This window comes from Lipotes vexillifer, unplaced genomic scaffold (genome assembly GCF_000442215.2).
Source record: "Lipotes vexillifer unplaced genomic scaffold, Lipotes_vexillifer_v1.1 scaffold1276, whole genome shotgun sequence".
NCBI classification, from domain to species: Eukaryota; Metazoa; Chordata; class Mammalia; order Artiodactyla; family Lipotidae; genus Lipotes; species Lipotes vexillifer.
The window spans coordinates 230816-247579 of NW_006798658.1; the positions used below are offsets into that span (position 1 = coordinate 230816).

The window sequence follows — 16764 nt, forward strand, 5'->3', positions numbered from 1 at the left end:
ACAGGCCCTAACTAAATGGGAGAGGCTTTTTTTGAGTCCAGATGTATTTGATTCTAAAGCCATGGACCTAGATCACAGCAACCTTGACTTGGGAGAACGGATTTAAGTGAAAAGCATTGAGTTGGTAAAGCTTTTAGCAGGCGTGATGTCTTGTAGATTTGAAAAAGGGATCAGATTAACCTAGTGGCAAGATTTTTATTTATGTCTAGTGCAGACCCTAAAGACAATCTTCCAGTTAACATAGTATTTTCAGGCTTTTTGGGGATTGGAAGACAGCTTTTCCTGTTGGGCATATTCAGTCTCTTTTTCAACTGGATCCTTCCCATTGACGTTTAAACCTACTGATTTCTCTTTAACTTTTTTTTTTTTTTTTTGCGGTGCGCGGGCCTCTCACTGTTGTGGCCTCTCCCGTTGCGGAGCACAGGCTCCCGACGCGCAGGCTCAGCGGCCAAGGCTCATGGGCGTAGCCGCTCCGCGGCATGTGGGATCTTCCCGGACCGGGGCACGAACCCGTGTCCCCTGCATCGGCAGGCGGACTCTCAACCACTGCGCCACCAGGGAAGCCCCTTCTCTTTCATCTTTAAACAAAAGCTCCACACTTCTTATCACCACCCTCCACTGCAAGACTTCTTAAAAGGAGGGGTCCCTGCCTCCTCATCTCTCACTTACTCCATAGCCTATTCCTATTTGACATCCACCTCATTATTCCATGGAAATTGCCTGTGCCCTGGTCACTGATGATCTCCACGTTGGTAAATCCAATGGATGGTTTTTCATTACTTACTTTACTTGACCCCTCAGCAGCTTTTGGTATTGTCAGCCATTTCTATCTTCTTGAAACACTTTATTTCTTGACTTACGTGTCATCAAAATCTCCGAGTTTTTCTCCTTCCTTTGGTTGGTACTTCATCAGTTCCCTTTGCAGGCTCACCCTCTTCCACCTAACCATCAGATGTAGAAGTTCCTTATTTCTTAGTCCTAAACCCTCTTTTTCTCTCTATAAATCTTCTTTCTTTGGCAAGTTCATCCAATGCCCAGTGTTTCCTTCCCATTTACCCTTATTATTTTCAGATTTGTATTTGTAATTTAGATTGTTCTGAGTCTTGATTTAATTGTCTTCTAGATCAATGCTTCTCAAACTCCATAGGGAAGGTTTAAAAATTTACAGCACATCACAGATCAGCACTGTTGTAAAATATGATAAAAGTAAATTATTGGAAAAATAAATTAAAAAAGAAATTTTTATTAGATTCAACAGATGTAAAATTACTCTGTCAAATTGCAATAAAAGCTTCTAAATGCATATTCTCATTTTTTGTACTTACTTCATCATTAACAGTATCAGATAGTTTGTGGACCACACTTTCTTTTTTTAATTGAAATATAGTTGACGAACAGTATTAGTTTCAGGTGTAAATCATAGTGATTCACTTTTAAATACATTAGGAAATGATCACCTTGATAAAGTCTAGTAACCAACTGTCTGTCATCATCCAAAGTTATTTCAGTATTGACTATATTCCTTATGCTGTACATTACTTCTCTGTGACTTATTTACTTTATAACTGGAAGTTTGTACCTCTTAATTGCCTTCCCCTGTTTGCCTAGCCCCCCCCACCCTCCTCCCATCTAGCAAATATTCCTTCGTTCTTTGTATCTATGAGTCTGTTTCTGTTTGTTTTGTTTTTTAGATTCCACATATAAGTGAAATCATCTAATACTGATCTTTCTCTGACTTATTTCACTTGGCATAATACCCTCTAGATCCATCCGTGTTGTTGCAAATGGGAAGATTTCATTCTTTTTTATGGCTGAGTAATATTTCATTGTAATATGTATAAAAGTTATTTATGTATTTTGGGTATTAACCCCTTATTGGATGTATTATTTGCAGATATCTTCTCTCATTCAGTAGGCTGTCTTTTTGTTTTGTTGATGGTTTCCTTCATTGTGCAAAAGCTTTTTAGTTTGATGTAGTCTCATTTATTTTTGTTTTTGTTGCCCTTGCCTCAGGAGACAGATCCAAAAAATACTGCTAAGACCAACTTCAAAGAGTTTACTGTATATATTTTTTCTAGGAGTTTTATGGTTTCAGGTCTTATATTTAAAGTCTTTAGTCCATTTTGAGTTTATTTTGTACATGGTGTAAGAAAGTGATCCAGTTTGATTCTTTTGCATGTAGCTGTCCAGTTTTCCCAACACCATTTATTGAAGAGGCTCTCTTTTGCCCATTATATATTCTTACGTCTTTTGTCATCGATTAATTTCCCCTATAGGTGTGGTTCATTTCTGAGCTCTCTATTCTCTTCCATTGATCTATGTGTCTGTTTTTGTGCCAGTACCATACTGTTCTAATTACTACATCTTTGCAGTATAGTTTGAAGTCAGGGAGCATGCTACCTCCATCTTTGTTCTTTCTCAAGATTGCTGTGGCTATTCCAGTTCCATACAGATTTTAAGATCATTAGTTCTAGTTCTGTGGGAAATGCCATTAGTATTTTGATAGGGATTGCATTGAATCTGTAGATTGCTTTAGGTGGTAGTATAGACATTTGAACAATATTGATTCTTCCAGTCTGTGAGCACAGTATATCTTTCCATTTATTTGTGTCTTCAGTTTCTTTCATCAGAGTCTTATAGTTTTACGAGTACAAGTCTTTCACCCCCTTGGTTAAATTTATTCGAGGCAGTTGTAAATGGGATTGTTTTCTTAATTTGTGGTCCATACTTTGAATATAGCACTGTGCTATACCTCTTCTTTTGGACTTTTCAAAGATACTTCAGGACTGACTTCCTGAAGTCAGATTTCCTCCAACAAAACAAATGAGCTCTGTTCAGTCTTTCTCATTGTAAAATTCAGAAATCTAAGATTCCTTCATGACACCGCTCTCTTACATCTCACATTATCCAGTCCACCACCACGTCCTGTTTACTAAGTATTTCCCATGTTCCACTTCTGCACTCCCTTCCCACTGTTTCAACCTTAATCTCAGACACCATCCTCTCTCACCTGGACTACTACACTAGCTGCTCTCTTCCAATTCCTTTTCCACTCTGCAGACAGAATGATCTTTTAAAATAAAAATCCTGCCACGACCCTGCTTTTCACCACTAACTGGCCTCCAATTACTGTCAGATTAAAGGCCAGGAGCTTGATAAAGCCCACTGCCCTGGGTGGTCTTGACCTTCCTTATGTGGCTCCTTGTTTCCCACCACTCTGCCTGTACTTTTCCCCTCAGATGCACAATGCTGTCTTTTGTCAAGGATGTCTGTACAAGCTCTTCTTTTTGCTGAGAATTGTCTCCCCCCCCCCTTCATTTAGTTAATTTTACTCTTCCTTCAGACCTGAATTTAAATATTCTTGGAGAAGCATTCTCTGATTCTTCCAAATTAGATCTGATCCTGCATTATAGCCTCTCTTAGGACTCTTAGTTTTTCTTTCATTGCATTAATCTTAGTTTAGAATTGTACAGTTATTTAGTGATTGTTTAATAACTTTCATTCTATTAAGTTATAAACTCCATGAGGCCAAGGACTGTGTCTGTTTTTGTTCACCTTATTTCCCCAGTGCCTAGTGTAGTATCCTGCCATATAGTGGGCACATGGTAAATATTTGCTGAATGAACAAATGAAGGGTGGGTGGTTGTTTGAAATTAACTTTACTATCTCAGTTAATCTGGCACATAAGGTGCTCAGTAAGTGTGAAGTTAATTAATAGGAAGTAGGTGTAGAGATATATTTTTAAAGTATTTAAGGAGTGAGGACTGGTGAAAATTGTGCGGGGGATAGCTTACATAGATTTGGATGCTGTAAGCAGAGAATACAATGGAAATGTATTAGGAAATAAAGCCAACAGATGGGAATTTGAACTTGATCTCCATTGCTGATAGGGAGGAAATGGAGGTATTTAGAGAAGTGTGTGATGTTTCAAATCTTGGTGCAGGATAGGATGGAGGGAAGAGAGGAAGAAAACTTAGAATCTTGTCAGGGACTGAGTACCCCCCTCAAGGTAATTATCAAGAGGGAAGGGTAATTCATTGAGGTTTCCTTTATTAGGAAGAAAGAAGTGGCAGAAACTGAACATTATGAGGTTATCAAACAGGACGCTTTGCTCTTATTGCTGGGTAAACTGTGTAAGAGACCTGGTGCTCATAGGAAAGTTGAATTTCTTTTCAGCCTGTCATATTTTTAAAAATGCTTATTTTATGCTCAGTCCTGTTAATCTTAGCCCTGGGAGATGCTTTGTTTTTCTAGATTTGTTCATCTGATGACAGGGAAAATAAATGTGTTGGGAAGTTACTTCGCAGTGGCAGAGAATGATGTAAATCAGACATACCTCATGGTTTTGCTTTTGTTGACTTAGTTCCTTTTTAATTACAAAAGATCTGTTTTTCTGATTATGAAAGAATGCTAATACGAGTCAGAGCTCTGTGATTATGATATATGTGACTGTAAGTTTTATAATAAAGCTTATGTGACAGGCATCGTGTTACATGGATTTTGTGCTGAAAAGAAAAATATTGTATACTCATCTACTACATTCATTCATTTCATGCATATTTGTTATGCGTCTGCTATATTTGATGCACTCCTAGGCACTGGAGTTACAAAGATGAATATGACCCATTTCCTGTTACAAAACAGTATATTGTTAAAGGAAAGTCAGATTGTAAAATAAATGAATATTGTGATAACTGCTAGTATCTGGCAACATAGGGTGCTGGGAGCATCAGAGGAGGGACAGCTAACCAAATGTGGAGCTTGAGGGAGTGTGTGGGCAGGGGTGGAGATGTTAGCACATCATTTTCAGAGGTTTTGAAACTGGACTGAATTCTGGGCCCCTTCTTTAGCCAAAAGTTGAAAGCTCTAATGGTCATTTGAGTCAGTGTGTGTTCGCCTAAGGAATAAGACTTGTGTTATTGTTATCCATGTGTTCCTGGGAATAGAAAGTAAGAATGTCTGGTTGCTATCCAGTGGGTGAGAAGTGGAAACACAACTTAATCCTCCAGAGCCAGATGATGTGTCATTTCCCCAGTTCAAGCCTTTGAGTACTAGTAGTCAACTCAACTTAGAATCTGTAATATGAAAAGTTCAGAATGCAAGTATGAAAAGCCCTACTGCAAGTATGTTCAGTTAGTAATGAACTTAGAGATTTTTTTTTTTAAATAATGAAAACCAATACCTACCCCATAAAACATCCTTTTTTAGTTAGCAGTCATATTGTCAGTGGACCCTCACAAAGGTTTGGTTTTAAGTCTGATTGCTAAAATAAGGAGGGTTGGGACAGTAGTTTCTCCAGGGTTCAGTAAGTGCATTCGTATTGTCATGTGGATAAAGGATTTTTATTTACTCCAAAAGAAAGCATGCTTTAACTTCAGTTACAAATAGTGCAAAAATAATTTTCTTTTTCTTCTTGGTAGATGACAAAGTTCCTAAAGCATTCCAGAATTCCCTTGTTCAACTTGGACTCAACACCATGAAGTCTGCAAACATATGTATTGGTCGACCAGTGTTGCTTACCAGTTTGGATGGAAAGCAAGAGGTGAGAGTCCTTTTCATTTCCTTACTTTAGAAATATTTCAGATGTTTTTGATTTTAATTTTCAACACAAGCAGTAATAAATGAAAAGCTATATCTTACAAGACTCTCACATCTATGTAAACTTTTCCTTCCTTTGATACCCTGTGAGTTGTAGGCCCTAAGTGTCATGATGTAGAAAGAAGCCTTTCCTCCAGAGGTAGTGACACACTACCAGCCCTATTTCTCCCAGTCTGTTAGTTGTATTTCTTCACAGAAATGTTACTTTGGGTCATCTGTTTTGTACGTAAATATTTGATTACCCTCCGTTTGTCCTGGCTACCATTCATCACACCTGAGACTCTAAGTCCAGAACCTTTCCTGGGTCATTTTTGGCAGCTTAGCTTTCTTCCTCTGACTCTGCCATGTCTTCTGCTGCTGCTTCATCAGTCAATGTTCTCTCATCCAGTGGGGTCCTCTGGAAATGTTTTGCAGTCTTATATCTGCTGATGGCTTGCCTCCCATTCCTTTCATTGTTCTGGACTTATACTGTAAAAAATCCTTCACTGTGTTTTGTGGAAGAGAAGACTATAAATGTGTGAGCTCAGCCTATTATCCAGAGCTAGAAATCTTTGAGTTTCTCCCTTACCATTTAAGTCGGTTGAGAACCAGGTTCCCATGGAGCTCTTGTACTGGGTCACTCACTGTTTCCTGGATGTAGTTTATGCTCCAGACTGAACTACCTTACAGTTAGCTTGCCTTCAGTATTTTTTCTCATTTTTCTCTTATCACCTGTTAATGCCTTTCTCTCTTTTCTTAAATCCACCTTTCAGCTCTTCCACCATTTTCACTGTGGCATTATTCCTAATCTTCACAAAAGAGATGTAATATTTATAAAAAAATAGTTTTTTTGTAACTGATGTCAAATCATAACTCCTTTGGGGTACGAACTGTGTTTTGCAGATCCATGTACTTGACTGTGCTTAGTTTTCTTCCTTATAAATGAATGATATTCTACAAATATTTATTTTCTTATATTTTTGTTTCCTATGTTCTGGGCAGGTCTATACGGCCTGGCCTGTGGCAGGATTTCCTGGAGGCAAGGTTGGCCTGAGTGAAATGGCACAGAAGAATGTGGGTGTGAGGGTTGGTGATGCCATCCACGTCCAGCCTGTTTTGGGTGCTGTACTGCAGGCTGAGGAAATGGACGTGGCACTCAGGTTTGGCTCTTTTCTTTGGTGACTCTCTGGATCATTGCTGCCCAAATGAGTCACAAATGTGAACCACACATGTAATTTTTCATTTTCTAGTAGCCACATTTAAAAAGTGAAGAGAAAGAGAAAGTAATTGTAATGGTATGTTTTATTTAACCAGTATATGTAAAGTCTTATTTGAATTTATAATAACTACAAAAAACTATTAACAAGATTTTTCATTCTGTTTTTCAAACTGAGTTTTCAAAATCCAGTGTGTTATGTTACACTTGTAGCATATCTCAATTTAGGCTAGCCACATTTTTAGCACTTGATAGCCACATGTGGTGAGTGGCTAGTGGCTTACTGTGTCAGACAGCACAAGCTAGATGGGTGCTATGTGATTTATGGACTATGGACTCTCTAATGTCCCGTGATTAGAATATGCCCTGAAATTTCAGGTGAGAGGAATTGTTGTTGATGGATATTTAACAGTTTTTTTTTTTTTTGTCTTGGTTTGCTTCTTGTCTTTTTTACAGTCGTAAAGACAGGAATAGATTACTGTGATTTGGCAAGAAACAAGTTTTAATTAAGACTGCTCAAGCGAAGTGTACCTGATTCTGTATTTTAACTCATTGATTATTTGGTCAAATAAAACAATTATATCTATCCAATTTTTAAATAGTCCCCCACCAAAGATGACAAATATGGTTAAAGTATATCACCCATCCTCTTGAATGTTCTGTATCTAATAGGATTTTTACTCAGTTTGCATATACAAGTCTTATCAAAATTTGTTTTGAAAAAAAAATCTTGGGCTTCCCTGGTGGCGCAGTGGTTGAGAGTCCGCCTGCCGCTGCAGGGGACACAGGTTCGTGCCCCGGTCCGGGAAGGTCCCACATGCCGTGGAGCGGCTAGGCCCGTGAGCCATGGCCGCTGAGCCTGCACGTCTGGAGCCTGTGCTCCGCAACGGGAGAGGCCACAACAGTGAGAGGCCCGCGTACCGCAAAAAAAAAAAAATCTTTTAATACTTTAATATCACGTTTGTAAAAACTTGGGGAATTTTATATTATATGCCAGAATCACAAAACATTTTTCAGTCATTAGCTTGATTTTGAAAAGTTTTCTTCACTTTTCTACTTTTGTAGATTCCAAGCTTCAGCTTTGGTGTATTTTTTCTTTTAAAAACAGGAAAATGTCTTCAGTGCATTGAATAACAGTTTAACGAGCAACAAAATAAAAAGCCAGAAAGGAAAAGAGAACATATGTTGAGTGTCAGCTATGTACTAGCACACACACCCACACTTTCCCCTTTTTCTTCTCTCATTTAGTCCTCTAAACATCCAGCAAGGTATCCATATTTATCCCTCTTTAAAGATGAGGAAATGGGCTCAGTGAGGAGAAGTAACTTGCCCATTATTTTATGGTAATTTTTTAGTTAATTCAGGTTCAACAGGATTAATCTTCATACTGTTTTAAAACAGTGCTTTAGGTAGCAGTAATTAGTTGACTGGGTTTTTGATGATTACTAACAAATGTGACCTCTTGAGGGCGCAGCAGTCTTAGGTGATAATGATTACCTACTATACAGGGACCGTATATGTTTTAAAAGGAAACTTGGTTTTTTATTTTAAAGAACCTTATGTTTTAAACATGGCAGCAGAACTTAGACAAGAAACTTAATTTCCAATAAGAAGAATCAGTTATTTTAGTCTGCTGTTTAAATCCTTCAGTTGTATCTGAAAAAGTTTATTATCAATACTAATGTTAGAGCTCCTTCTAGTGGAAATGATTTTATCTGTGTTTTTTAAAAGCAAAACATTGTTTTACATATTTTACATATTTGTACATATTTGCAAATATCTTCTCTTCAAAGTTTAATAAATAAAAGCAGTTTAAGTAGTTTCAGAGTTCTTTAAACAAGTAAATTTAAGTATTTAAGGAAATATGTACAATCTTCTCTTTAGTTTATACACGCATTTGATTCATGAAATTTTCTCCTTGTTTTTCTCTCTCTCTTTTATATGAATACACAGTTGGTTCTCATTATTGGTGGTAGTTGTGTTCCATGACGTTGCCACAAATACTGAATTAGCGAATACTGAACTGTTGCTCCTAGGGAGGGTGTGTGTGTGTGTGTCTATATGTATGTGTGTATTTATTTAACACATAAATATGTGAAAATATATATTTTATGTAGATTATAATCTTAAGTCCTTGAAACAGCTCATTCTGGTAGATTCTATTTTCTTTATTTTTCAAATGAGGAGAAGTGGCTCAGAAATATTAAGTGACTTGCCTGAGGCCACCCCATTAACAGATGCCAAAGTTAGGATGCAAACCCCCTCTGTGTGGTGCCACAGCTGGAACTTTTCACGCCATACTGCACTGCTCCCTACCCTGCCCAGCTTCCATCCTCTGGTCACCTCTGAATGAGAGTTGAAACAATAGGCCTTTTTCAGCCTCAGCTGGGAAAGTATTGGGTTACAGTTTTTGCCTGCTCTGTGCTCATCCACAAATGACTGGCAAAGCTCTGCTAGTATTGATTTTGGGGTTATAAACACATTTTAGCAAGTAGGTGAATTTGCATACGGAATTTTCAAATAATGTAGTTTGGCTGTATTGATTTTGTTACTGATAAAGTGGTTGGGAGCAAGGCTTAGATTTGGACCAGATGCTGCTAATACACCTTTTCCTGAGCTAAACCATTCTCCCTCTGTGATCTCTGGCAGAGCTCTCAACTGTAGGCTTCCTCTGCTGATACGGGCCACTTACACACGGAAGAGGAGGGAAAATGCACATATTCTGAGAACTCTTCAAGAACGTGTTTCTTTACAAGTGTAATGATTTTTAGGCATGTTTCCTGTACTCAAACAAGCAATTTTCCTGGAAGACACAGTTTTTGGTCAGAAGAAGGCTTTTCCATTTTTTTCTTAGGCATACCCTTTCTCTAGCATAAACTTGCACTGTACCATTACTCTGCTTTTTTTCTACCTCTTCAGATAACGTACTCTATAAGATTTAAATTTCCTTAAAGATAATTTATAAATTATACAAAGAGAATAAAGTAAGCTATTAATAAAAGCCTTTCTCCAAGCTGGGCAAGTTCAGAAAGGAAATGATTAATTAAGGCCAGTGTTTTTCCAATGTTTCTGACTATAACACACAATAAAAAACACATACTTTTCATTGTGATTTATTGCTCCTATACATCCACAGATGTAGTACATAAATGTACACACGTGTGTACATGTATATACCCAAGTATATAGGGGTGTGTGTGTGTGGTGTGTAAGATAGTAAAGAAAACTGATTTAGGCCACTGGGACACCAAATTGCAAATGGTGTTTTCATGGATATAAGAAGTATCTAAAAGGTGTAAATCATTCCAAAATTGTATAAATCATTTCCAGATTGTAAACTAATGATTCTTTTGATTAGGTCTACATCACAACTGTGTACATGTCTTTTTTTTTTTTTTTTTTTTTTTTTTTTTTGTGTTATGTGGGCCTCTCACTGTTGTGGCCTCTCCCATTGCAGAGCACAGGCTCCCGACGTGCAGGCTCAGCAGCCATGGCTCACAGGCCTAGCAAGTCTGCGGCATGTGGGATCTTCCCGGACTGGGGCACGAACCCGTGTCCCCTGCATCGGCAGGCGGACTCTCAACCACTGCGCCACCAGGGAAGCCCTGTACATGTCATTTTATATTACATTTTAGTTTCTGGTGTACTTAATGCTGATTTTTATTTCTCCCACCCTTCACAGTGACAAAAATGCAGATATTAATGAAGAACAACTGACTGCTTGTCTTCTGAGAAAACTAGGTGAGATGTCTCTTTCATACGTTTTCTAAATTTTAAAAAGCAAGGCAGCAGCAAATAAACTGATGTGTCTTTGAGGTCTTGTGTAGAGAATATTCTCCTCAACGAATGAACGTCCTTTTAAGATGTAGTATCTGCCGCCACCCCCCACCGCCAAGTAATTGATTGGTAGTTGAGCAGTGGAGAGAATTTTTGACTTAACTGTGAGCAAAGTCAGTCGTAGAACTAAGACTTTTAACCCTTGAACTCTGTTCTTTTTGGTCAGGTATTTTATCTTGGAGTGTTGGTGTAGGTGTGCCATTTTAGCTTGGTTTGTTACTGAACATGGAATGCCTGGCTCTATGGGGTTATAGCTGATAGAATCCTAAATGTACTGAGTGTAGAGAATTTCAGAGAATTAGCTTGACCTTCCGTCTCCAAATAGTGCCCTATCATAGGGGAATATTAGGTTCTCTGTTTTTCATAACAGTTGTTTTATTAATACTTTCATCTTTGATTTAGTCTTTTCAGTCAGATAGTTTTGTTAATAGATGAAATAAATTGCTATTTAAACTTTAAATGGGTGAAAAATTGTGCTAATGTATGTATTTAATAAATCGTTTTCCAGATGGCAAGATTGTTTTACCAGGCAACTTTCTGTATTGTACATTCTATGGACGACCATGCAAGTTGCAAGTGTTGCGAGTGAAAGGAGCAGATGGCGCGATGTTGAGAAGGGCTCAGAATGACTCTGACACTGTTGCCCGGGGAATGGCCTCCAAGCCATCCAGCGTGGAAACTAGTACCCTGGATATATCCTTACAGCTAAGCCAGTTAGGTCTGGAAGTGCCCCCAAACCCAACATCAAGCAGTACTCCTTACAAACCAGGAGATGGCAGAATGATAAATAAAGCTGGTGGCGTTTCATCAGGTGTTACACAGAGTCCTGGGAATGGCAGTGGACTTGGACTAGAGGCAGTCACAGGTCTTAAATGTTGTTCTCAGTCTGCCAGAGAAGGAAATGAGCAACCTGTCAATGAAGAGAGATTGCTAAAGTCACCCAGCGTGGGAGCACAGTGCAACACTGATACCTTTTATTTTATTTCTTTGACAACAAGAGTCAATTTTACAAAGATTTGTACAAATTCAAAAGATCAAGACAACCACTTAAAAGTAACTTATGACATGATTGGTGGCTTAAATAGTCAGCTGAAAGAAATTAGAGAAATAATTGAATTACCTCTCAAACAGCCTGAGCTTTTCAAGAGTTATGGTATGATTTCTTCAGTGTACTACACCCAGAAATGTTAAATTCATACTAAAAGCAGTTGGCTCATTTCACTTATCTAATAATTGTTCACCCTCTTTTCCTGTTTTTCTTTCCTGAGTGGGAGGTGTGGTAGGAGATGCCAGTTAAGTCAGCCTTTTTCTATGCTTGGTCTCTTCAGATTGTAATGGGAGTTAGTTGTAGCCTTGTCTCAACTGCACACTTCCACAGTTGTTTGTATTGGATCTAGAGTAAGTATCTTGTCATGCTAGATTAGCCGTAATGACTAAAAAAATAAATCAAACATTTAAATAGTTTGGATAAAACTTCTTTGTTAGGAAATGTAGCTGGGTGCAGATCTCTTTGCATTGAAACAAGTAGTTAAGGGAGTGACTTGGCTTTTAGAAAACTCAGGGCTTCTTCTGCATTGTTAACTGCCCAGATGCTCTGCATATATTTGGTGCATACCGTGTCTTTCTCTGCTTTTTGCTTTTTCTTTTTTCATGAATATCTATATCTATCTCTCTCTCTATATATAAAATGAATGCTTGGATTCACATATAAAATGAACCCTGGTAAGGCTTATATTCTCTGAGATGGCTAGTTGGATAAAAATTGGGGTTGGTGGCTTATTTTGCATGCCCTTCTTGTTGTTTGGGCTTTGTTTTTTGATCATTGAACTGTGCTGTGTGGGATGGGGCATGTCAATAGTGTGGGTGTTAAACCAGTTTTTTTACTAACCAGCCTGGCCTGGTTGGGTCTACAGAGAGAAAAAGTCATTGCTTGAGATCAGCGTTTGGGCTAGTTAGTACATTTTTCTATGGGGAAAGGGAAGTTCTGACTCTTACTTTAGTTTTTGTGCAAGGTAAATTTATTTTATAACTCGTGTTTGAAGTCATATGACAACACTTACAAGCAACCTTAGTAATGCTGCATCCAGTGTTCTCTGCTTTTTCTTCTAGGAATTCCTCCCCCTAGAGGAGTGTTGCTCTATGGCCCTCCAGGTACTGGAAAGACAATGATTGCCAGGGCTGTTGGTAATGAAGTTGGTGCCTATGTTTCTGTAATTAATGGCCCTGAAATTATTAGCAAGTAAGTGCATAATTTAATAGACTAAACAATATTATTAGATACACATCTTAAATGTGGTTTTTAAAAAATGACTCAATAGTATTCTGTCTGGATATTTCACACATTGAAATTTTTTTTTTTTTTTTTTTTTTTGGGCACACATTGAAATATTTTTAATTTGCTTTTTTAAATGTGTATAAACATTAAGTTTGGAAAATAATTTTTGAAAGTAGTGTTAAGTATTGTGGAAATATTTGAAAAGTCAGGTGAGCTTTTATAGACAGAGCTTTAAAAATGTTAAGAGTTGGTCCTTAAATGTATTTTATTTGTTACAGATTCTATGGGGAGACTGAAGCAAGGTTACGTCATATATTTGCTGAAGCCACTCTGCGGTATTCTTTATTTTTGGATGTTTGGAATTAGTAGTCAAGGGTATATTAATGAAAGTAGAGATAGTAGTACTTTATACGAAGCATGAAAGAATAAAACAAAAATAATAGTGATAGCACTGGAAGTAGATTGTAAGTTTAATGAAGTTCTGTCTAATCTAATTCTATCTAATATTGTTTTGGAAATGTGAGAAATAAGTTATTAAATTACATAATGTAGCAAAACGTACAAACTTCCCATTATAAAATAAATAAATCATGGGGATGTTACTTATAGCACGGTGACTGTAGTTAATAGTACTGTATTGCACATTTGAAAGTTGCAAATAGAGTAGATTTAAACAGTTCTCATTATAAGAAAAAAAATTTTATGACTGTACGGAGACAACGTGAATTAGACTTATTGTGGTAATCATTTCACGATACGTATATACAAATGTTGAATCATTATGTTGTGTAACTGAAAGTAATATTATATGTCAATATCTCAATTTTAAAAATTACATAAGGTAAAAGCATTAAGACAGTGCTGTCCGATAAGTCATGTGAATTTGCTTGAGCATATAAATTTATGATTTTCTTTCTTTTGGGTACATCTAATCTCAATAGACTATTATAGTTGCCCTTTAGGCTTAAAACTTTGTTTTATTACAGTTTGCTTCAAAGTGACAAATCTTTTGCTTTAAAAATGATTCTTACTAATCATTTCTCAGTTTAGGCTACCATTGTTACATTGCAAGGAGTATTAACGAGTTGCCTGTAACTTGGTCTAATGTAGTTTTATTCATAATATGGCTATGTCTCTTTCATTGTTTTGGTATGTAACCTACCATAATTACTGCTCTCTTATCAAAACTTCCATTTTTAAAGTTTTTTTCCCCCAGTAGATAAAATAAGTAGTCTTTACTCCAAATACTGAAGATTTGAGAATCAGTGATATACCTTATTGTTTAGTATGTTTTTGTTGTCACTATTAATTTGTTCCTAGAAGCTGAGACTTCCTCTTATGAGAGAATTCACATCTTTGTATAGGAGAATTGGTCATCTTGAAAGTTGTTTTTTTAGTAGATTTTTTAAAAAGAGCATTTCTACTTTCTATCCCTTGGAACTTTAAACCATCTCCAAGGAATAGTATCACTGGCCTCAGCTTCTGAAGTGATCCAGGCATAGCAATTTAGTGGGCATTAGTGGGCAAGTTCTGTCTGGGCATAGACTGTCATCTCATGAGCAATACATGTTCTCAGTACTCTACTTTTTATTGAGGGCAGATCTACTAGAATGTGATGTTGGTGAGTTAATAATTTAGGCTAGAATTAATCTAAGATTTTTCAGCTTAACATCCTATTGCTTTTGTCTTTAATATTATTAATTAAATCCTAAATTTGATGCATTGCATTTCAGTCAAAAAATTAAAACAATTTCAATTATTTAACTGCAGCGCAACATATCATTTAAAAATTAAATATATATTAGAGAATTCATTTTACTTGTTTATTTTTAGGCACCCATCAATTATTTTTATTGATGAGCTGGATGCACTCTGCCCTAAAAGAGAAGGGGCTCAGAATGAAGTGGAAAAAAGAGTTGTAGCTTCACTCTTAACACTGATGGATGGTATTGGTTCAGTAAGTACAGCACAGTATTGATTTCTGTAGGAGGGGCTATTTTCTTAATAATATGCATGTAGTGGCAAAAACTGTCAAATGTATCTGCATTTTTTGGATACTCTAGGGTAAGGAAGAAATATTAGCTGTAAAAACTAGAGGAAAGACCCATAAAATAATTTTCTTCATGATTTCTTAGTAACAGCTAGGACAGTATAACCTGGCATATTTTTCTAGCATATAAAATTATATACAATGATAGATTTATAATAAATGGTATTAACCTAAAAACCTGAAGCCCAAGTCAGTAAGGAAAATTTAGCAATTAAATTTAAGGGGAATTTACTAAGAAATTTCATGAGTAAGTCTTATTACTCTTGTAAAAATTGATTCTTTGGGGGCTCTAAGTTGGGCAAGTGAAAGGACAGAAAGTGAGAATAATGGGAAATATGTTTCTACAACATTTAAAAAGAATTTACTCATGTTACCAGATTCTTTGATAGTGCATACAGTCTTATATTAATAAAAACTATGTGCTGATTATGAAAGGGAGATCCATAGGACTAATAGGGAAGAGGAATGAAGAAAAATTCTCTCAGACTCCTGTTAGGCATTTATCAGAAGAATACACTTCTTATACAAGATTGTAAATAACTCATATTTTTAGAATCATAATATGTCAGAACCAAAAAAAATTATAGAAATCATGGAGTCCCCAGTCTTTTGCACATTGAGAAACTGGGCAATTCGAACTTTTTGGTTTTACTGACTATTGGTAGAAACTGAACATGTGAAAATAACGGGAACGTTTGGTATTGTCTCTATTATTTGCTAACCTGTGTTACAGTTTTAAGAGTAACATAAGACAAGGGTTGTAAACTGCGGGAGGCTGGATGACCATCTGGTTCTCAGTCTTAGGGCACTACCTAGGTGTGATCATAATGTCTCAGGTTCGGTTCTGAACTTACAAAGCTGGAGGATTCAGTATTGTTAGTATGTTGGAGATAGTGGAGCTCTGAGGATAGATCCATAACAACACTCACAAGAGACCAATACATAAACTGGGACACCAGTTCATCCATTTATGATAAGTATAATTATTATCAACTATACTTCAATGAAAAGAGTTTTAAAAAAGAAAAAGAAAAGTATAATTATTAAGCTGGCCAAATACTTTGTTTATGAACGGCTTTTTTCATCCTGAAGAAAAATATATGTGGAGAGCTGTATTATAATTAGAATGGATTTTGGTGAGTAGGAAATCAGGAGGCTCTGTTGGAGGATCTTAATTACTATGTCATTGCTACCTCTTTCTCTGCCACTGGGATAGACCTGCTGTGAACTGATGTTCTTGCCTTTGGGCAGGACTGGGAGCATGTGACACTGATGTTTTAGCCTGAAAATGTTTAAGGGCCTGTATTTTTGTATTCTAAACTCATAATTCATAGATTCACCGTAATCCGTGCACTTCCTGTTGGCACATCCAGTATAGTTGCTTAGGTTTTGAGTTTTCTTACTTCAAATCACATTCCAATTAAGCTTGTCTCTGTGAGATTACACTTGGGTCATCTGAGTAGAATGTTGGATAATTTCTACAGGTGGCTCATTGTGAACATAGTTCTTTATAATTTGTTGTTCCAGATTTTATTCTCAGAGTAAAAATCCGTATGTATTCAAGGGTATCTGATACTCGGGTGTTGGTTATATTGTGTGTATTTTCAGGAATTTGAATATTTATCAAAACAAAATAGAAACAGTGCGAATGTGAGGAAGATTTCTTAGACAACTGCGTAATAGAGCCTTGTTCTGTTTGAAACACGTGTAGGTCATAATATTTGCTTTCAAGTAGGGAAAAGGACAACTTAAAACAATTAAACAAATTAAAACTATATGGTATAGGGTATATATGTTGTCATTCATGAG

General features: G+C 36.7%; 1 protein-coding gene across 1 annotated transcript in view; it reads left to right on the plus strand.

Annotated features, from left to right (window-relative positions):
• Positions 1-16764, plus strand: part of AFG2A (AAA ATPase AFG2A) — a 342792-nt gene that overhangs the window by 730 nt on the left and 325298 nt on the right. The window contains exons 2-8 of the mRNA XM_007470730.1: positions 5421-5542; positions 6580-6737; positions 10476-10534; positions 11139-11783; positions 12740-12869; positions 13184-13240; positions 14739-14862. Coding sequence (XP_007470792.1) covers positions 5421-5542; positions 6580-6737; positions 10476-10534; positions 11139-11783; positions 12740-12869; positions 13184-13240; positions 14739-14862 — 1295 coding nt within the window. The remainder of the gene's footprint in view (positions 1-5420; positions 5543-6579; positions 6738-10475; positions 10535-11138; positions 11784-12739; positions 12870-13183; positions 13241-14738; positions 14863-16764) is intronic.